Raw genomic sequence first — 23,317 nt, forward strand, 5'->3', positions numbered from 1 at the left:
AAAAATGAAATTTCAGACCTATTAGTAAAAATTTGTAACTTATCATTAAAATCATTCATTGTACCTGAAGACTGGAGGATAGCAAATGTAACCCCAATATTTAAAAAGGGCTCCAGGGGCGATCCGGGAAACTACAGACTGGTTTAGCCTGACTTCAGTGCCAGGAAAAATAGTGGAAAGTGTTCTAAACATCAAATTCACAGAACATATAGAAAGACATGGTTTAATGGAACAAAGTCAGCATGGCTTTACCCAGGGCAAGTATTGCCTCACAAATCTGCTTCACGTTTTTGAAGGAGTTAATAAACATGTGGATAAAGGTGAACCGGTAGATATAGTATACTTGGATTTCAGAAGGCGTTTGACAAAGTTCCTCATGAGAGGCTTCTAGGAAAAGTAAAAAGTCATGGGATAGGTGGCGATGTCCTTTCATGGATTGCAAACTGGCTAAAAGACAGGAAACAGAGATTAGGATTAAATGGACAATTTTCTCAGTGGAAGGGAGTGGACAGTGGAGTGCCTCAGGGATCTGTATTGGGACCCTTACTTTTCAATATATTTATAAATGATCTGGAAAGAAATACGACGAGTGAGATAATCAAATTTGCAGATGACACAAAATTGTTCAGAGTAGTTAAATCACAAGCAGATTGTGATAAATTGCAGGAAAACCTTGTGAGACTGGAAAATTGGGCATCCAAATGGCAGATAAAATTTAATGTGGATAAGTGCAAGGTGATGCATATAGGGAAAAATGTTGAGATTACTTACCTGATAATCTCCTTTTCCTTAGTGTAGACCAGAGCTTTCCAAAGTGTGTGTCGGGACACATTAGTGTGTCGCCTGTAGTGTGGAGGTGTGTCGCCCGGTCCACAGGGCCGGCGGAAGCAGGGAACTATAGCAGGAAGATCGGCGGGCAGTGGTGGAGCTTACATCACCACGGCCCGAAGAAAAGGGTCACGTTCACTCCTCCTCCTTCCTGCCTGTGCAGCCCTGGATGAAAAACGTTGCCGGAGCCGCGTGGGCAGGAAGGAGGAGGAGCATCTGCTGCATACAGAAGAAGAGCAGCATTAATGGGCCGCTGCGGATCCCACGTTGCGACGGCCCGAGAAGAGGAGGAAACCCGATGGCAGGGCCGCTGTGGATCCCACGTCGCAGCAGCCCGAGAAGAGGAGGAAACCCGATAGCAGGGCCGCTGCAGATCCCAGGGAAGATCAGGGCCTCTGAAGAGCCCATCCTTCGGCAACCCGTGCAGAGGGACAGCATGTGCCAGTGAGAGCCTGTGCTTGAGCAAGAGAGCATATAGGAGTGAGAGAGCCTGTGTGTGTGAGAGTGAGACAGCATGTGCACGAGAGAGACAGTATGTATGTATGTATGAGAGAGAGGCATGTGAGAGTGAGAGCTGTGGATGTGTGAGATTGCATGTGAGTGAGAGCCTGTGTGTGTAAGAATGTGTGAGATAGCGTGTGAGAATGAGAACCTGATTGTGTGTTTGAGGGAAGACAGATGGAGAGAAAAGAAATAGAAAAAAAGACCCTGCAAAAGGAATTGGCAAAAAAACAAGAAAGGAAAGGTGGAAAAAAAAGCCTGTGACCAACCGATTAGAAAACTAAGATCAGACAGCAAAGGTAAAAAAAAAAATTACTTTTTTAGTGATTGGCACATGTAATCTTTGGGAATGTGCAAGAGTAGCACTTTCTCTATGCCGATCTCACAATGTACGAGATCAGCATGGAGGAAGTGGAAGCCTGCAAATATTTATTATGAGATAGGTTGTGTTGTGAAACATTTTATTTATGTATATATTTAAGGAAACATACATAAATTGTTGAAATACATTTTGTTCATTTAGGGGCGGATTTTCAGAGCCCTGCTCGCGTAAATCCGCCCAAAAACCGGGCGGATTTACGCGAGCAGGGCCCTGCGCGCCAGGAAGCCTATTTTACATAGGCCTCCCGGCGCGCGCAGAGCCCTGGGACTCGCGTAAGTCCCGGGGTTCTCGGAGGGGGGCGTGTCGGGGGGCGGGCTTGGTCGTCGCGGCGTTTCGGGGGCGTGTCGGCAGCGTTTTGGGGGCGGGCCCGGGGGCGTGGCTACGGCCCCGGGGCGTGGCCGCGCCCTCCGTACCCGCCCCCAGGTCGCGGCCCGGCGCGCAGGAGGCCCGCTGGCGTGCCTTTGTCGGGGGATTTACGCCTCCCTCCGGGAGGCGTAAATCCCCCGACAAAGGTAAGGGGGGGGTTTAGACAGGGCCGGGCGGGTGGGTTAGGTAGGGGAAGGGAGGGGAAGGTGAGGGGAGGGCAAAGGAAAGTTCCCTCCGAGGCCGCTCCGATTTCGGAGCGGCCTTGGAGGGAACAGGGTAGGCTGCGCGGCTCGGCGCCCGCCGGCTATACAAAATTCATAGCCTTGCGCGCGCCGATCCAGGATTTTAGTGGATACGCGCTGCTCCGCGCGTATCTACTAAAATCCAGCGTACTTTTGTTTGCGCCTGGAGCGCAAACAAAAGTAGGCTGTTCGCGCTCGTTTTAAAATCCGCCCCTTAACCTTTAACTTCTGGTTTGCTGGTAGACTGAATTACTGTGTCACGAAATTATGTTGGTCTAAAAAGTGTGTCACCAACATGAAAAGTTTGGAAAGCTCTGGTGTAGACAGATGGACTCAGAACGAATGGGTATAGTATGCTCGTGCTAGCAGTTGGAGACGGATCTGACGTCAGCACGGGTGTATATATACCCCCACAGGAAGCGTAGCAACTTAGTAATCTTCCTTGCAAAAGCTGTTATGGATGTGTGTACTGACGCTCAGTGAAATAGGGAAACAGGATGCCCCTGACCGATTGATAGTAGCTGGAGACCGCCAGCAGTCACAAACGGAAGCCGTTGACACCAGGTAGAGTGTACGCTCTTATGTAAACAAATGACATGGCTTACCTCGAATCGGTGAAACCCATGTACACAGGCAGCTGGGCGGGATGCTGAGTCCATCTGTCTACACTAAGGAAAAGGAGATTATCAGGTAAGTAATCTCAACATTTCCTGGCGTGTAGCCAGATGGACTCAGAACGAATGGGATGTACAAAAGCTTTACTCCCAGCCTGGGTGGGAGGCTGCCTGAGGACCATGTAGTACCGCCCTCGCAAATGCTGAGTCCTCCCTGGCCTGGACATCCAGACGGTAGAATCTGGAGAAGGTATGGAGGGAGGACCATGTCGCCACTTTACATATTTCTGCAGGCGACATGCCACTTGTGCTCTGGTAGAATGAGCCTTGACTCGTAGAGCCGGAGACTTCCCAGCCTCCACGTAAGCTGCTCTGATAACTTCTTTAATCCAGCGCGCGATGGTGGGCCGCGAGGCCGCTTCACCTTGCTTCTTCCCGCTGTGCAGGACGAACAGATGGTCCGTCTGTCGTACTTCTTGTGTCACTTCCAGATATCTGGGCAGCAATCTGCCAATGTCGAGATGGCGTAATAAATGCCCTTCTTCAGATTTCTTCAACCCCGCCGTGGTAGGCAAGGATATGGTTTGGTTAAGATGAAATTGTGAAACCACTTTAGGTAGAAAGGAGGGGACCATGCGAAGATGGATAGCCTCAGGAGTGATCCTGAGAAATGGATCCCGGCAGGACAGTGCTTGTAGCTCTGAGATGCGGCGTGCTGAACATACAGCCAGCAAGAACACCATCTTCAAAGTTAGAGAACGGAGAGACAGGCCCCGAAGGGGTCTGAAGGTGGATCCCGCGAGGAAATCCAAAACGTGGTTGAGGTTCCATAAGGGCACAGGCCACTTCAGTGGCGGACGGATATGCTTGACTCCTTTCAGGAAGCGAGAAACATCTGGGTGCTTGGCGATGGTCTTGCCATCCCTCCTAGGGCCGTAGCAAGACAGCGCAGCCACCTGAACTTTGATGGAGCTGAGGGAGAGACCCTTCTGAAGTCCATCTTGCAGGAAATCCAACACAATAGGGATTGTGGTCACATGTGGATTGGTGCCATGAGTGTCGCACCATGCTTCGAATACTCTCCAGATCCTTACGTAGGTGAGGGAAGTGGAAAACTTGCGAGCTCGGAGGAGTGTATCTATCACGGGCTCCGAGTAACCTCTTTTCTTCAGTCTAGCCCTCTCAATGGCCAGACCGTAAGAGAGAATTGAGTCGGATCCTTGCGGAGGATGGGACCTTGACGTAGAAGGTCCCGGAGAGGAGGCAGGGGAAGAGGCTCCCCTGCCAGTAGTCTTCTCTTGTCCGCGTACCAGGGTCTTCTTGGCCAGTCTGGTGCCACTAGAAGAACTAGGCCCCGGTGTTTCTGAATCTTGTGGATGATGGCGCCCAGCAGAGGCCACGGAGGAAAGGCGTATAGCAGAGTCCCTGGAGGCCATGGCTGAACCAGGGCATCGATTCCATGTGCGAACGGGTCGCGCTTGCGGCTGAAGTATCTGGGTACTTGAGCATTGGACTTGTCTGCCAGTAAATCCATGTCCGGAATCCCCCAGTGATCCACAATCATCTGGAAGGCTGTGGGTGACAGCTGCCACTCTCCCGGATTTAGGCTTTCTCTGCTGAGGAAGTCTGCCGTGATGTTGTCCTTCCCAGCAATGTGGACGGCGGAGATGTCCTGAAGATTCGCCTCTGCCCAAGCCATCAGTAGTGCGATCTCCAGCGATACCCGTCGGCTTCTGGTTCCGCCCTGACGATTGATGTATGCCACCGTGGTGGCGTTGTCAAATATCATTCTGACTGCTCTGTTCTGCAGTCTGTGAGCAAATCGAAGGCATGCCAATCGGACTGCCAGGGCCTCTAGACGGTTGATGTTCCACACTGACTCTTCTCTGTTCCACCGCCCTTGTGCAGCGAGTTCTTCGCAGTGTGCTCCCCAGCCGCTCAGGCTGGCATCTGTGGTGAGCAGAGTCCACGTGGGGGAGGACATCTTCGACCCCCTGCTCATGTGGTTGGACTGCAACCACCACCGTAACTGGGTCCGTACTTTGGCCGGCAGAGGTAGGTGCGTGGAATAGTTCCGTAGCCGGGGGCTCCAGCTAGTGCCGCGGGGGGGCCTGGAATGGCCCTAACAACCCGCCGAAGGGGTCCAGGAACTGCGGGGGAAAACCCCCGTTTCAGTTGAGCACACACCCGCGGGCGGAGCTTGCGAACCGCGGGACCCACAAACGGAGCGGCCGGAACCACCGGCATCCACGGGGCACCACCAAAAAGAAGCAAACCTGTGGAGAAAGAAACTCAAAAAACTTCCACTTACCCCAACGGAAGAGGAAAGGAGTACAGAATAGAGAAGGCAGAGCCACAGACACACGCCTCCTCAAAAATTGAAAAGTCTTTTTTTTTTAAATTTTAAGGATCCAAAATGAAGAGAAACATAAGAAACCCTGTCAATCTGGGGGAGCTAGTGGATCCCCCCACTCACATCTGCTGGAGTCAGAAGAATACTGAGCTCCAGCAGAGGGTGCACTACTCTATATGCTGACGCTCTCAAACTCTGTTCTGACTCCATCTGCTGGTCGGGGGATATAACCCACTGTCTGGACTGATCCAGGTACGTACAGGGAACGCACCTGTTACTTATCTGTTCATTCATACAGGTTTGTAAAATCCCTACGTCCTATCATATATTTACAGCCTGATACAGTATGACAGAATCTGTTAAAATTGTTTATTAAAAAAAATAAAGCATAAAGTTGGAGAGAGGTACGCCATGAAATGCCCAAAACTTCCAAAGGAGTTCCTTATATTCTGGTCACATGGATATTTTCCTATTGCCTTTCCTGTCATGGATGTATGATTTTTATGGTAACTAAAGCACATTTATTTATTTTTTTATTGATTTTATATACCACCGGTTTACAAATAATATAACATTAGATGATATAATTTTCCTTAAGCAAAAATAAAAACATGTCAAAGCAATATTAATATAAATACCTCATTACATAATAAAAGTAGTAATAAAAAAAAATGTTAAAATAAAAGGCTAAAATTAGTCAGTGTACATAAAAGGGGAAAGTATCTGACAGTTTTCAGTTCCTGTCATGAAGTGAATCCTCAAACATTTTATTTTAAAATTGTGTGTGATATTTTTATTGTTCCTCCTCTAGACTGTAATTTATGTACTATTACCTTGAACCTTTGGGGAGAAGCGCATCACAAATACAAATAAATAAATGCCTTGAAACTTAAGCAAGTAACTTTCTGTTGCCAAGAAAGTTAGGTGCACAAGTTGGTCATCCTTTAATAAAGTTATACCAGATACAAATCAAAAAATTGTAATCAAACAAAAAATATCAAATTCTCCTTTAAACCCCTGTTCGGGTTTACTTTTCAAAAATCTAGGCGAAATATGTTCAGAACATATCTGCTCAATGGTCAATCAATCCCTGGAAACAGGTAAATTTCCAACATATTTAAAACAAACTTCGATACTACCCATACCCAAAAATTAATCAGTGTCCACTAGTGATTTTTCCAACCTTAGACCTATTGCTACGCCAACATCACTTTCAAAAACCTTAGAATCTGTAGTTCTGCATCAACTAAATTAATTTCTAACAGAGCTTGATATTATGCACCCTAATCAACACGGCTTCAGAAAAGGCCACTCAACTGAAACCCTTCTTCTTTCCTCTTTTGATACCTATCTAAGAGGTTTCGACTCTAACACGGATTATATCTTAGTACTATTAGATATTTTGGCAGCGTTCTATACGCTTGACCATAAAATATCATCATCTAGACTTCATTCAATAGGATTACAAGATATAGTTTTAAACTGGTTTAGCTGTTTTCTCACTGATCGATCATATCAAATCAAATGTCGGCTCTTCTTCCTCTCAACCATACATGCAATCTACAGGTGTGATGCAAGGTTCATCCTTGTCCCCCATACTGTTCAACCTATACTTACTACTGCTTTGCCATATTTTATCGGCACTAATCGTCCAATTTAAAATCTATGCGGACGACATTCAGCTGTTTGTCCCATACAAATCCTCATGGACCGAAACCCTCACTTTAATTCAGATTTACATTAAAATCACAGAACAATGGCTTGCCCATAGTTGGTTAAAACTAAATCCAAAAAAAACCTGAAATACTACATCTAAGTATGATCGACATTCCACCATCTCATATTATTATAGGAAGTGAGATTTCAATAAACAAGACAGCCCGTAACTTAGGAATTTTACTAGATACAAACTTGTCTCTAACACATTGCTAATGTGGTTAAAAACTCATTTTTAAAATTACAAGTTAAAACGATTGCGACAGTTACTATTTTTTTCGGACTTTCAAACAGTTCTTCAAGCTTTAATTTTCTCTGGTTTAGATTACTGCAATGGGCTATATTTGGGTCTATCAGATTCCACAATTAAACCTTTGCAGCTGATTCAGAATGCTGCAGCTCGCATTCTAACAGGTATATCAATAAAAGAACATATCACTCCCATTTTATATAAAACTACACTGGCTACCAGTTAAATACAGAATTAAATACAAAATACTACCACTAATACATGCTTTGTTAAATAACCAAGACTCCATCTGGTTATGCACCTCTTTACGCTTATATAAGCCCACAAGAGATCTTTAATCTAACAATATGAATTTGATAGAAGTTCCCTCTGTACGTCTAGCCAGACTGCACTTAACTAGGCAGAGAGCCCTCTCAGTGGCAGGTCCTATCTTGTGGAACTCTCTCCCAAATGTGCCAAGACAAATCGCCAATAGAAAGGACTTTAAAAAGGGATTAAAAACATACTTCTTTAATGAAGCATTCCCGGTTACAGATCGCTGAACAAGACAACTTGTATAGACAGAAAGACATATGAATACACTCACCTTTTCAAGCAACTCTTTGTCTAGATTATCGATTCTTTGTTTTTCCTTCTTTTTCTGAGTTTTGTAAAAGTAGATGAGCCAGGCTTTTATTTCATTTTATTATTTTTAGTAATTTAGTTTAGAACATAATATTGAAATCTGATTGTATTTTTCTTCAATCTTAATTTCTTTTATTGATTTAGTTAGTGTCTTTTTCTTTTTGCTTCTCCCTTGAGAAGTATTTTTATGTTGATCCCAAGATTGACTTGTAATCTAGCTAGGTTTGTGTGTGTTTAGTTAGTTTTATTTAGTATTTTTACATTTTTACCAATCACACATTGCTAAGACGGTATAGAAATATTTTAAATAAATAAATAAATAAATAAATAAATAAAACCCAGATGTGAACTGGTGGGCATATAAAGTGTTCCACAGCATAATCACTGTAAAGGACAACTAAAAATTGACAATATAATTAATAAAAATATTAGATTACAGGGGTTTGAGTGCAGATCTCTGGGTGATCCCACTTCTCACTTTATTCCAAGGCAGTGTATAAATAATACAATCAAAACTGGAATGTAGGCCATTAATTATGGCCTCCGCATCACAATTCTTTCATAAGCATCATTATCCCTAGGCCCCACTTCCCACAATTTGAAAATCAGTCTTCCATTGGAACACTAGCCACAATGTCAGCAAACCCAGATAAGCATAAGATCAAAAGATCTGTCATACTGGGTCACATCAAAAGGTCCATCAAACGCGGTATCCTGTTTCCAACAGTGGCCAATCCAGGTCACAAGTACCTGGCAGGATCCCAAGGGGTAGATAGATTCCATGCTGCTTATCCCAGGGATAAACAGTGGAGTTCCCCAAGTCCACTTTAATGGTTTATGGACTTTTCCTTTAGGAACTTGTCCAAACTTTTTTTTAAACGCAGATACACTAATAGCTTTCACCACATCTTCTGGCATTGAATTCCAGATTTTAATTGTGCATTGAGTAAAAAAATACTCTATTATTAGTTTTAAACGTACAACTTAGTAACTTTATTGTGTGTTCCCTAGTGTTTGTACTCTTTCAAAAAGTACAAACACTAGGGAACACACAAATGATCAATTCATGTTTACTCGTTTCACACTACTCATTTTATAGACCTCTTATCATATCTCCCCTCAGTACTCTCTTCTTAAGCTGAAGAGTCCTAATCTCTTTAGCTTTTCCTCAGAGGAATTATTCCAATCCCTTTATTGACCTTCTCTGTACCTTTTCTAATTCTGCAATATCTTTTTTGAGATGTGGTGATCAGAACTGCACACAATATTCAAGATGAAGTCGTATCATGGAGCGATACAGAGGCATTATGATATTCTGTTTATTCTCCATTAATTTCCTAATAATTCAAGCAGTCTATTTGCTTTCTTGGCTTTTGCTACACACTGAACATAAAATTTCAAAGTATTATCAATTACAATACCCAGATCCTTTTCCTGAATGTTGACTTCAAAAGTCTAGCTAAAATTTAGGTTACTCTTCCCTAAATGCATCACTTTACACCTGTCCTCATTAAATTCAATTTGCCATTTGCATGCCCAGTCTCCCAGTTTTGCAAAGTCCTCTTCCAATATCTTACAATCCTCTTGATTTAACAACTTTGAATAACTTTGTGTCATTGGCAAATATGATCACCTCACTCACTGTTCCAATTTCCAGGTCATTTACAAATATATCAAAAAGCAGTGGTCCCAGAACAGACCCCTGGGGCACTCCATTATTTATCTTTCTATATTGAGAACATTGACCATTTATCTCTATTCTCTGTTTTCTTTAACCAGTTCCCAATCCACAATAGGACATTGCTCCGTATCTCATGACTTTTTAATTTTCTAAGTCTTTCATGCGGGACTTTGTCAAATGCTTTCTGGAAATCCGGATACACTATATCGAGCTAACAATCATTTTCCATATCAAAGAGCATGTTATAAATAACAGAATTTAATTTAATTAAGCCTTGCAGGACCTGTTTCCCCTGAACTCATACTGATTCCTGTGTAGTCATATCCTTTTTTTATAAAATCTTCCCTCTAGAACTAAAACTAGGCTATATAGTCAATGGTACCCCAATTCTTGTTGCGATCCCCTACACGCACCCACTTCCAGCCCAAGCAAAGTCATTTAATTTTAACTGACTAAAATCAGCAGTTACCCTTTTTCCAATTAACATGACTTTACAGCCATTCTTAATTCCAAGCGCTGACAAGGATTGCTCCATCTCCTTCAGAGACTTTCCTGAAAATTCAAATACACAGTTATTATTGTGAGTACTGTTCAAGAAATAAAAAAAAACAAAAAACAAACAGCCAGCATTCGAAAAGACTATCTTCAAGCTCCTGTATGAGGAGGGCCCCCTGCATTCAACATGGCAAAATGACTGAGCAGGTGATACAAAATATGTGCAGAAGGAAAGTTAAAAGGGGTACACAAATCGATAAATATCAGGATGTACAATGGAGAAATGACTTACCTGATAATTTTGTTTTCCTTAGTGTAAACAGATGGACTCAGTACCAATGGGTTATGTGCTCCCCTGCTAGCAGATGGAGACTGAGTCAAGTTTCAAAGCTGATGTCACCCTAAATATACTCCTGCAGTGATCTCAGCCATTCAGTATTCTCTTCAAAAGCCATTGTGGACATATTATTGGAAAAACTTGAATACAATTTAATAACTTGATTAAGAACTAGATTAAAACTGGTGACAGTAACTATACTCAAACAAACATAAGCACTGAATCCCAGCAATATTATAGATGCCCCAATCTAGGGATAGGATGATTGCTTACCTGTAACCTCTTTGGGATCAAGATTCATGTGCAATTCCTTGGCACTGTTCATGGGCAGGGCTGATTCCATCTGTCTACACTAAGGAAAATAAAATTATAAGGTAAGTAATTTCTCCATTTCCTACTTGTAGCCAGATGGACTCAGGACCAATAGGATGTACAAAAGCTACTCCCGAATGGGAATAGCACCACCCTCGCAAATGCTGCATCTTCTCTGACTTGGAAGTCCAGGTGATAGCACCTGGAAAAGGTGTGCAAGGAAGACCACGTTGCTGCTCAGCAGATGTCAATGGGAGACAGTAGCTTCCGCCCAGGAAACTGCCTCGGCCCTAGTGGAATGAGCTTTAACCTGAACGGCTAAAGACTTCCCTGCCTCTACATAAGCTCTCATGATCACTTCCTTAATCCAGCGAGCTATGGTAGCTCACGAAGCTGCTTTGCCTTGTTTCCTTCCACCGTGAACAAGAAACAAGCAGTCCGTCTTGCGCACCGGTTCTGTACGTTCTACACACCGTACTTACAGCCTACTGACATTTAAGTGGCGTAAGAGAGGGTAGTCTTCCGAGTCCTTGCGTCTATCTAGGGGCGGTAAGGATATGGACTGATTCAAGTGAAACTCCAAGACTACCTTTGGCAAGAAGGAAGGGACAGTGCGAAGCTGCAACGTTCCTGGAGTCAACCAGAGGTATGGCTCCCAACATGACAGGGCCTGTAGTTCAGAGGGGCTCTCCACAAAAAACCTTTGCATGTCTGCATACCACAGGCACCTGGGCCAATCTGGGGCCACCAGAAGGCCTAATCCTCTGTAGTGTTCGATCTTGTGAATGGTCTTGCCCAGAAGAGGCCACAGAGAAAAGGCGTACAGTAAGTCCTCCTCTGGCCAGGTCTGCACAAGGGTGTCGATCCCTTGGAAGAACTGACCTCTTCTGCGAGTGAAGAATTGGGGGACCTTTGCATTGTGAGATGTGGCCAGTAGGTCGATGGCTGGAAGGCCCCAGCGATCTATTAGGAGCTGGAAGGCTCTGGTTGACAATACTCATTCCCCTGGATCCAAACTCTCCCTACTGAGAAAGTCTGCTCAGACGTTGTCTTTTCCTGTGATGTGGGAGGCCGAGATCCCTTGTAGTCCCCTTTGTTGATGCATTAGCTCACTAGCTCATGCTCTTCCCATGTCTATGCCCTTCAACAGTGCTCACTGTCACCTATATACCCCAACCAGTACATTCCAACCTTACCTACCAATTATTTGTAGCTAATCTTATCATTTATTCATGTTATTTGACGAATTATTGTTGTCTATTTTATATTTAATATTTAATGATTTACGTTCTTTTGTTCAAAACTCTGTTTAATGTAACGCCTTACCCGCAACAGTTTTGTTCTATGGAAACCGACCTGATTTGATATTTATATCGAGAATGTCGGTATATAAAAACCCTAAATAAATAAATAAATAAATTTAACTCCGCCCATTCCATAAGGGGGTCTATCTCCATTGGTTCCTTCCTGGCGGTTGATGTAGGCTACCATCGTGTTGTCAGACATCACACAGACTGCTTGTTCCTGGAGCTGTGGCTGAATTGTAGACATGCTAATCTGACAGCTCGGGCTTCCAGGCGGTTTATGTTCCAGCGTGCCTCTTCCTTGGTCCTTCGCCCCTGGGTTGTCAATTCCTGACAGTGGGCTCCCCACTCTTGGAGGCTTGCGTCCATAATGAGGACTAGCCAGTTTGGTAGGGACAAGCTTACACTCTTGCTTAGATGCACTTCCTGTAGCCACCACTGGAGCCGAGAACATACTTCCATTGGTAGGTGGAGGCGACTCGAGTAATCTTGAGACAGTGAGCTCCAACATGACAGCAGGGAGCACTGGAGTAGCCGCATGTGTGCCCTCGCCCACAGTACTACCTCCAGGGTTGACACCATCAGGCCAAGGGCCTGAAGATGGCTTCACACCCTGGGGTGCATTGTGTTCGTCAATGACACATTTGGCCCATCAGTTTCCTTATCTTCAAAGGGAGGAGGACTTTGTCCTGCTTGGTGTCGAACCAGACTCCCAGTTACTCTAAGGACTAGGAGGGATTGAGGCTGCTCTTGTCCATGTTCATGACCTAACCAAGTTCCTGAAGCAGGGACGTGGATGCTCTCTTCCAATGACTTCACCCGGAACAACCAGACATCTAAGTAAGGGTGCACTGGGATACCTTCTTCCCTCCGCCACAACCACCATAACTTTGGAGAATGTTCTGGGACAGTTGCCAGTAATATGAAGGTAGGCCTCAGAGGTCCAGGGAGGTTAAGAACTCTTCCGGTTGTACGGTCATTATGACAGAGCGGAGAGTTTCCACGCAGAAGTGGAATATCCGCAGATGACTATTGATGCTCTTGAAGTCCAGGATGGGGCAAAATGAATCCTCCTTCTTGGGTACGATGAACTAGATGGAATAATGCCCCATATTTTCCCGGGGACGTAGGTACCAGAGTTATTTATTTATTTAAAAGTATTTATATACAGTTTTTTAAAAATAAATTTTGTCAAAACAGTTTACAAAAATATGAAATTAATGAAATTAAAAGGTAAATTAAAAGGAATAAAAATACACAAATTGGTATATAACTAATAGGTAACTAATCTTAAAAAAAATCTTAATACAAAGGAGCTGTGCCATAGATCGCTTTATGGGCATAGGAGGAGGGAAAGGAGGAGGGAAGGGCTAAGAGGTATCTAGAGGAAAATATTCTCAAAAAAAAAAAATAGAAAGGGGTGAGTAAGTCTGTTTTATTGAAATGGTTCACAGAGAGAAATACTATAAAGAGGAAGGGGAAGGGAAGGGGATTGAGTAGTGGAAGTTAAGTGAGTTGGTGAGATATTAAATGCTAATTGAAACAGATATGTTTTCAAAGATTTTTTGAAATGAAGTGGATTTGGTAAAGAATTCCAGAGGGAGGGTCCTCCTCAAACTGAGGAGCCTTATCAGCGTAGGTTCCACTGCCAGTTTCTTGTGCTGGGAGTGTAGGGGCAACATCATGAACACATCCCAAGGGATGCTGTGAAATTCCAGAGCGCATCCTTCTCGTATTATGTCCAGTACCCATTTGTCCAATGTTACCTCGACCTACCGCTGATTGAAGAGGGATTGTTGGCCCCAGTACTGGAAAGTAACAAGAGGCTTTCTGTAGGGAGATTAGAGTGGACCAAGGAATCTGGCACCTCCTCAGTGTCATCTGGGTCCCTGCCAGGGATACCTTTGGTGAGGCGAGGCACACCTCGAGGTCTGTCCATAATGGTGGGAGAGGAATTTTATTTTTTTTTTTTACTGGTTGAGGTTCTATCCGGGCAGGGGCCAATGAAGTAGCAGATTGCGCCTGTACAATGGTTTTCATCATCTTGAAAAAATCATTCCATCCTAGAGAAGATGGCAGGGCCCCTGCCTAGCCCAGAAGTACTGGGGTAGGTGCTGCTGAATTTCCCTCTCCCACGGATGGCCCAGTTGTGGGTGCTTCCAGCTAAGGCTGTGGCTAACCCCTCATATGAATGCGAGGAGTTGGGCTTATCAAAGACCGAGGAAGCCAACTCTCCTCGGACTTCCTTATAGTGCTGACACAGGTTGAAATTTAGGTCAAGCTGAGAAGCCTTAATACGACAAGCAACACAAGGAACAAGGCGCTTAGTGTCCTTAGCTGCCAGCGCCATTGGTGGTGGTAGTTGTGCAATCCAATTGGCTCGCTCTTAAAAAATTATCTGTGCATAAATTTAGAGTGCCTAGATGGGGCGCGGCAAAGCACACACTCGGGTCGTGCACTCCGCTTTTCCTGTATGCATTTATGACGTGTGCTTAAGTACACGCAGACATAAAGCGCTCAGCACCTTCAGAGTTATGAGCATAAGTATGCGCTGATGTGTTGTGCACACAGGTAAGTGCTCATGAAATGCGCACAGTTCTTTCAGTTGTGAACGTAAGAATGCGCTGTCACACACACAATGTGCTTTCAGAGTTCTGTGTGTAAAGGACGCGCTGATGTCATGCGCTCTCAGAATTGTGTGCATAAGTACGCGCTGACGTTACGTGCACAACCGACGTACTATGCATACCGGCATTCGACATGGGGCCATGACACATACAGAAACGCGTGCAAGATGGCACTGATGAGGCAGACCACGCAATGTGTCTAATATGGGGCCTAGCCCACCGAGGGCTGCTCAACCCACTCAGAGGCCCAGTTCTCCTTACCCTCCGCAGGAGCAGGAATGGCGCCGGTACGGATAAGGTCATGTTGACCCGTCCTGCGACTGAGAGGGGCCGGGCTTGGGGAACTTCTGAGGGTCTAGCCCTCCCTGGGTTGCCTCACAGTCTTGACACAGGAAGGATTTTAGGTCAGTCTGTGCAGTCCTAATATGGCAGCAGCACAAAGACTGTTGCTTGTGCTTCTTTGCTGCCGGAGCCATAGTTGACTTCTGCATTCAGCCGGCAAGCGATTGGATTCGAGCATGAACAGATCCGCCCCTGTGCGCGTACGCATAAGCACCCTTAAGCTGGTTGTGTGCGAATATAGGCGTGTACTTATGCGCTCCGGTATGCGCGCAGGTATGCGCATTGGTGCACATACAGGTATGTGCGCGTCAGACACACAAAGGGCCAGACTGCACTACATGTACCTAAGGTCAATGGGGGAAAATGGTGCCGCCGTGGCCTGCCCACCGAGTCTGAAGCAGGACCTAGCCTATCGGGGACCGCTCAACCCGCATGGAAACTCCCTTCCCTAGTCCTAATGGGATCGGGAATTTCGTCGGTACGCCGTGCTGAGCAACCAGACGGGAGGAAAGACTTCCATGTCTCTGAATTGGAGGAGTTCTTCTCTACTTACCTGGGCTCAGCACTTACCGGCTGAGGCCAGAGACAGACACCAGCTGGGGAGGAGAGGGCATAGGCTATCACTGCCGCGCTCGGCTTCTTGCACCCGCTGTCTTTCAGCTGCTTCAGCAGCAAAGACCACGCCAGGAACCGGCTACCAGACCAAGGCACACCTCTGAGGGATCTTGGAAATCACCTAGGAATTCTCAACTTTCTCCAATTTAAAGGTAAAATTTCCACTTGTAAAGAGTACTGTGTTCCCAATAGGGAAGGCATAATCCATATCTGCTAGGAGACAGATAGATACTGAATGGCTGAGGTCACCGAAGGGGTACATCTAGGGTGAAGTCAGCTTTGAAACCTGACTGTCTTCATCTGCTAGCAGGGGAGCACACAACCCATTGGTCCTGAGTCCATCTGGCTACACACTAGGAAAAGCCCTACTGGAGCATATGCCCAGAATATAATCTGATGATAAAAAGGAGCTTTAATCACCTTGCAAAACCTAACAATAAAATATTTACTGCAGGCCTGGGCCCTCAGAATTTACAGAGACAAAAATCCAACCAACAGAGATGGTGACATTTTCCTCCAGGTCAGCAGAGGCCAGAAGAAAGCCAATTCCTAAGCCAGGGATTTCCAGTTTTGGGCCTCCTAACCCCAAACAGGTCTGCTTTCTAGGATAACCAAATACACAGAAATCTTCAACATGCAAAAACAAACAGCCATTGAAGATTCAGTGTGGATGTCCTGAAAATTCAAACTCTCCGAGGGCCATGAGGATCAGAGTTCAGCACCATGGACCCAGAACCAGAGTTTGTTTTATGTTACTGTTGTGAAACTTCCAAACTAGTCAAGTTGCTGGTGGTCCTTGGAAGGTATTGAATGGAAGAAATGCATACAGTCATTACAGAATGCATTTGATTCCACATCAAATTCAGACATTTTAAAAACTTTATCAAATGATATGACCACTTCACAAAACAGTATGCTGTGGGTTCTGTTTCTCTTGCTTCAACAAAAGGTAGAAACAAAAAAAATGGATATAATCCAGAACACCTCTACTAAAATGTTCTCTCACCATGTCATATACCACCAATGCTCCCATTGGTGTCCGGATTGGTCCCCTGGTTTTAGAATATAAGATTTGTCATACTGGGTCAGACCAAAGGATCAATCAAGCTCAGTATCCTGTTTCCAACAGTGGTTGACCCAGGTCACAAGTATCTGGCAGGATCCCATAAAGTTGATAGATTCCATGCTACTTATCCCAGGCATAAAGCAATGGATTTCCCGAAGTCCACCTTAATAATGATTTATAGGCTTTCCTTCCAAGAACTTATCTAAATCTTTTTTAAACCCAGCTAAGTAACAGCTTTCACCACATCCCCTGTCAACAAATTCCAGAGTTTAATTATGCGAAGAGTAAAAAAATATTTTCTACTATTTATCTTAAATGTACCACCTAGTAACTTCATTGTGTGTCCCAGAGTATTTGTACTTTTTGAAAGTACAAATAATGTGGAGTGGAGCAGGTAAAAAACAGATATGTTTACCCGCTCCACTCCACATTATTTATAGAACTCTATATCTGCCCCTCAGCCGCCTCTTCTCCAAGCTGAAGAGCCCTATCCTATTTAGCCTTTCCTCATAAGAAAATTGTTCCATCCCCTTTATTATTTTAGTTGCCCTTCTCTATACCTTTTCTAATTGTGCTATATCTTTTTTTGAGATGCGGTGATCAGAACTGCGCACCATGGAGCAATATAAGGCATTATGATATTCTCTGTTTTATTCCCTATTCCTTTCCTAATAATTCCTAGCAAACTATGATTTCTTGGCCTCTGACACACACTGAGCAGAGGACACCTAGATCCTTTTCTAGGTAGTGACTCACAAAGTGGAAACTTGTATAGTGTAGTTATAATTTGGGTTGCTCTTCTCTACATACATCACTTTGCAGGTGTCCACATTAAATGTCATCTGCCATTTGGATGCCAATCTCCCAGTTTTCCAAAGCCCTCTTGCAATTTAATAATTTTGAATAATTTCGCATCATCAGAAAATCTCATCACCTCACTCATTGTTCCCATTTCTAGGTCATTTATGAATATGTTAAAAAAAACAGTAGTCCTGGTACAGATCCCTAGGGCACTCCACTATGGAAAGGGAAAATTCCATGCTTAAGGACTGGTCTGGCAGGAAGAAAAGGAACAGGTCTATTCTTTGCAGTCTTCCAGGTACTTTCTAGAAATCCTCATGTTCGAGACAGGTTGCTGTACTGACTCAGCACGACACTTAAGTTCATGGTGGAAGTCATTTTTTTTTATCAACAAACATTTTACAGCAGTATACATTTTCTACCACTTTTACAGTGGTAAACTCACCTTTATAAATCAGCTTTTGAAATGCCACTGGCACTCCGGTGACTTGTTCAATAGCCAGGGCCATGTCCTGCAGGATAGGTTCCTTATCTTCTCCCTGCGCAGCAATCTGAATTTTGTGTTTTTCACTACCTACACAGAAAAAAGAAAAAAAAAAAAAGAATGCATGATTAGCTTCTAAAGAGAAGTTTCAAAGTGCACAGGAGATAAGGGTATTCTGTAACCTGTGGATTGCAGCTCACTTTAGTTTTCCCCCCTCCCCCTTGGGGATAGGGGCAGCACTACAGAACTGATGCAATGTATGCAATCCAAGCTGCTCAGGAAAGGATACCGTTTACCTCAGAATCAGACTTAAATTTATCAGACTTTTTCAAGCTTACCAGATAGAATAAGACAGACAGTTTATGGATCTTAGAAAAAAGAAACTCATGCAGACCTCCTGAACACAGCAGACACTTGCACTAGGTACAACTGTGCACATCTGGTGTAAACAGAGCAACACACATCAGATACCTTGACTTGCAAAAGGGTTATTAATAAACTTAGCTAGCTAGGTATCTCATTTTAGCAGATTACCATCAATTCTCACCATTTTGGAAGCCAAGTCTGCAGAGACGCTGCAGTTCACAGAGGGATCTCTGGGGTGACAGCACATGTTGAGATGTTTTTCTCGGCTTCTAACCAACAGGCAGGCCCATTGCTCCTACCATGTAACAGAGGCCGGCCAATGGCACCGATAGCTTGTCACATGGTAAGGGTAAAGGGCCATCGGCACCATTTTGATTACTGGCAGCCGACGGACCGAGAGCAGGAGATCACTCCCGGACCCTGCTGGACCACCAGGGAATTTCGGCAAATTGGGGGGGGGGGGAAAGGGGGTTGCAATGAAGTAAATTTGAAGGGTTGGGGTTTTTAGTCGTACAAACCCGGTTTTAATTAATTAAATTTGAAGGGTTGGGGTGGCAGCCAAAATAAAATCAGCCCAAACCGCGGGAAAACAAAATTTCCCGCAGAAGGCCGATAAAGGACGAATCAAAAGGTTCGGCCGAAAATTGAATCTGACTGGTGAATGAAAGAGGAAGCGGGTTTAGCCTTGTCCTCATTCACCAATCATGGAAAAAAAATAAGACATCCCCTGAAAATAAGCCCTAACCTTTTTTTGGAGCAAAAATTAAATATAAGACCTGTTATTTTTGGAGAAACACGGTAGTACCTTTGTCCACTCTCATTGCATCTACTACACTAATTATTCTTTTGGTCCATGCTCAAATCAATAAAAAAAATCTGCTGTAATCCATGGCTTGCTAGCTTCAAGATCTATGATTGCCTATGCATAACTAAAACTTGGCTGAAAGATTATGACATACCAGTTCTTAATTGTCTCTGTTCCCATGTATAAGAAAGGTCATTATCTCGACTAGGTTTTTACTAATGTTTCTGTTTTTTTTCTCTGGGAAATGCCGGTGTTTCTTCTACTGAAATTCCATGGAGTAACCACTTCCTCATCTCCTTCTCACTCACTTCTTCGTGTAATAAGCATATGCCCACCTGTGATACCACTACTATCATGAAGTGGGGGGTCATATAGATTCTCAATCAGTAGCATCTGAATTAATATCCTTGTTGGAAAATAACTATAATTGACCTGAGGAATTTCTGGAATATTGGAATCCCCCAGGAATGGAAAATAAAACAGAAAATGTCATAATGCCTCTGTATTACTCCATGGTGAGACCGCACCTTGAGTACTGTGTACAATTCTGGTCGCCACATCTCAAAAAAATGATATAGTTGTACTGGAGAAGGTACAGAGAAGGGTGACCAAAATCATAAAGGGGATGGAACAGCTCTCCTATGAGGAAAGGATAAAGAGGTTAGGACTGGTCAGTTTGGAGAAGAGATGGCTGAGGGAGGGATATGAAAGAAGTGTTTAAAATACGCAGAGGTCTAGAACGGGTAGATGTGAACCCATTATTTACACTTTTGGATAATAGAAGGGCTGGGGGCATTCCATGAAGTTATTAAGTAGCACATTTAAAACTAACGGGAGAAAATTATTTCACTCAGTGCACAGTTAGGCTCTGGAATTTGCTTCCAGAGGATGTGGTTAGTGTTGTAGAAAATACTTACCTGATAATTTCATTTTCCTTAGTGTGGACAGATGGACTCAGGACTAATGGGTATAGTGTGCTCTTGATAGCAGTTGGAGACGGAGTCAGATTTCAATCTGACGTCAGCACTACATATACCCATGCACAAGGTTCTGCTCTTCAGTTTTCTCCTCGAAAAGCAATTATGGATATGTGTGTGTTTGGATAATTTTGGTTAACTTGAGTAACTTGATAATTGATTACTCGGATTGGTTGACGTGGCTTCTAACTGGATACCGCCAGGGCACTCAACCGAGAAGTGCAGACACCTGGTAATATGGGTGTCTGAACTAGAGATAAGGGTTGGCTTACCCATGCTTGTGTTGCTCTCGGGGGGGGAGGGGGGGTGTGGAGGTTCCCCTGAGGATTCTTGATTACGAGGCAGCCATGGGCGGGGTGCTGAGTCCATCTGCCTACACTAAGGAAAATGAAATTATCAGGTAAGTAATTTCTACATTTTCTAGCATGTAGCAGATGGACTCAGGACCAATGGGATGTACAAAAGCTACTCCCGAACCGGGTGGGAGGCTGCCCTTGTGAATGCTGTGTCCTCCTTGGCCTGAACATCCAGGCGATAGAATCTCGAGAAGATGTGGATGGAGGACCACGTTGCCGCCCAACAGATCTCTGCGGGCGACAGTATCTTAGTTTCTGCCCAGGACACTGCCTGGGCCCTTGTGGAATGGGCATTGACTTGTAAAGGTGGAGGCTTGCCTGCCTCTTCCTAGGTCGCCATGATTACTTCTTTGATCCAGTGGGCTATGGTTGCCCGCGAGGCTGCTTCCCCTTACTTCTTCCCGCTGTGAAGAACGAATAGATGATCCATCTTTCGTACAGGTTCCAATCTTTCCAGGTATCTGACTAGGAGTCTGCTGACATTCAGGTGGCGAAGAAGGCGTGAGTGTTCAGAGTCCTTATGCTTGTCTGGAGATGGTTTGTTTTAGATGGAAGTGAGAAACCACCTTTGGCAGGAAGGAGGGTACAGTGCACAGCTGTATGGGTCCCGGCGTGAATCTGAGGAACGGCTCCCGGCATGATAGTGCTTGAAGTTCGGAGATTCGACAGGCTGAGCAGACTACCACGAGAAACGCCGTTTTCAAGGTCAGGAGCCATAGGGACAGGCCGCGAGTTGGTCTGAACGAAGCTCCCGCTAGGGGTATCGGCCACTTTAGAGGTGGCCGAATGTGCTTGACCCCTTTTAAGAAGCGGGAGATGTCTGGATGAGCTGCTAGGCTGGTGCCGTCCACCCTGGGTGTGAAGCTGGCCAGGGTGGCCAGTTGCACCTTGGAGTTGAGGGACAACCCTTTGTTCACGCCATCCTGCAAAAATTCCAGGACCATGGGGATTTTGACTGTCCGTGGAAGGATGTCACGGTCCTCACACCAGGCTTCGAATATTCTCTTAACATGTTCTCTTAATATGTTCTTAACATCCACCCTTGATAACTCATACCCTTGAAGTCTTTCTCTAGGAAAAGAACCAAAATTGGCCCCATGGTTTGATAATCTCCAAAAAAAGAAATGTGAGCGGAGGAGGTTAAGAGAGAAAGTGGCATCGGTACCCAACTCAAACTAATAAACTTATTTAATTCCAATCTTTCTGCTTATCAAGATGTAATTAATGCAGGGGGGAAAACATGGGCTAAGACAGAATCATTTCTTCTTTCCTGTCTTACAAGGAAGACAATTGAAATAATTTAGCTCTCAACATTTCAAAAACTGAAATTATCATCTTATCACGTTTCCCAATCCCAAATACTCCAACTAACTTTCAATTTGTTAATCAGACCAATACTCTCTCCCAAAATGTCCATAACCTCGGAGTCACTGATCCTGCCCTTTCCACACGTGTTCATCAGAATGGTCACTCAATCCTCCCTTTACAAAATTTAGAGGCCAATGCAATACAGTGCGCTCAGCCGAGCGCACTGTTTAACCCGCTGTCGGACGCGGGTTAAATAGGCGCTAATCCACTCCCTAATGCAATAGGGGGTGGATTAGCGAGCTCAGACACACATTTATCGCTCAGATATTAACGCCTGCCTGGAGCAGGAGTTAATAGCTGAGTGCATTAAAAAGAAGTACAGAAAAACAGAAAAAAAACTGCTTTTCTATACTTAAAAAAAAACAAAACTTGGCAGCCGTTTTCATTACTGGCAGACAGACAGGTTATGAAAACCGAGGCAGAGTTTACTGGCGTTGGTCTTCATAACCGGCAGCCGCGGCGGGTCACGTTAGCAAGGAGGTGCTAAGGTTGCGCAAGCGATCCTAGCACCTCCTTCCTAGCGCGACCCCCTAATTAACATATTACATGGCACCACCTTTGCGGGCGCCATGCGTGCTTTAAGAAAGCAGGCACTGAAAAGTCAGAACCCGCTTACCGCGAAGATTATTGCATCTGTCCCTAAGACTTTTTCACCATCTCAAACCACTCCTTAACCCCATTGATTTTCACTCTGTTCTACAATCACTTTTATTTTCTAGAACTGATTACTGCAACTCTCTCCTCATTGGCCTCCCAGCATATACTATTCTCTCACTACAAATTATACAGAAATCTGCAGCCAGGCTCCTCACAGGAATTCCAACTTGTAATCACATCACAACTGTACTTGAATCCATCCATTGTCTCTCAATATCATAACGCATTCAGAACAAATTGGCCATGATCAAACACCCTTCCATTCATAATATTCACTCTCCCTGGATCTCATCTGTATTAAAAATCCATGCCCCTGCTATATCATAGACAGGCCAATGCAATATCAATGTATGAAAAACGGGCACGCATGATAGAGTGCCCACTTTTCTAACATACGCCCATCCTCCTCTCCTGGGCGTGTGATGCAGTAGGCAAAGAAGTCGCCGAGTTAAAAAGGAGGCGCTAGGGCAGTGATGGCCAACCTTTTGAGCTCAGTGTGTCAAAATTCATTAAAAAACCGAGCATAACTCGGGTGGTGTGTCACTTCTAGAAAAATCCATAATTTTGTGATATTTGTAGCTCTAATCAATAACAAAGTTATAATTTTAATATATATACTGTATTTATTAATAAAGCAAAAACAAATAATTCTTTACCTTACCTGCTTAGTGACTTTTTTGTTGCTGAATTTCATTGGCTAAATCTTCAATTGAAGGTTGGTATTTCGTACACTTCAAGTCCAAGCAAGCGTTACAAACTTCATCTGTCAGTTGATTTTTTATTGGCTCCCATTCATGTTCACAAAACTCCCTCCCCATCTCCCAGGCATGCACACATTCATTCTCACA

The 23,317-nt window shown here is 44.3% G+C and overlaps 1 protein-coding gene across 1 annotated transcript in view; it reads right to left on the minus strand.

The window, feature by feature from the left end:
* BAG1 (BCL2 associated athanogene 1) overlaps positions 1 to 23,317 on the minus strand; it is a 110,267-nt gene that overhangs the window by 83,502 nt on the left and 3,448 nt on the right. Inside the window, exons 2-3 of the mRNA XM_029589883.1 lie at positions 17,902 to 18,030; positions 10,027 to 10,109 (exon numbers count right to left, since the gene is read on the minus strand). Coding sequence (XP_029445743.1) covers positions 10,027 to 10,109; positions 17,902 to 18,030 — 212 coding nt within the window. The remainder of the gene's footprint in view (positions 1 to 10,026; positions 10,110 to 17,901; positions 18,031 to 23,317) is intronic.

Source organism: Rhinatrema bivittatum, chromosome 2 (assembly GCF_901001135.1).
Source record: "Rhinatrema bivittatum chromosome 2, aRhiBiv1.1, whole genome shotgun sequence".
NCBI lineage: Eukaryota > Metazoa > Chordata > Amphibia > Gymnophiona > Rhinatrematidae > Rhinatrema > Rhinatrema bivittatum.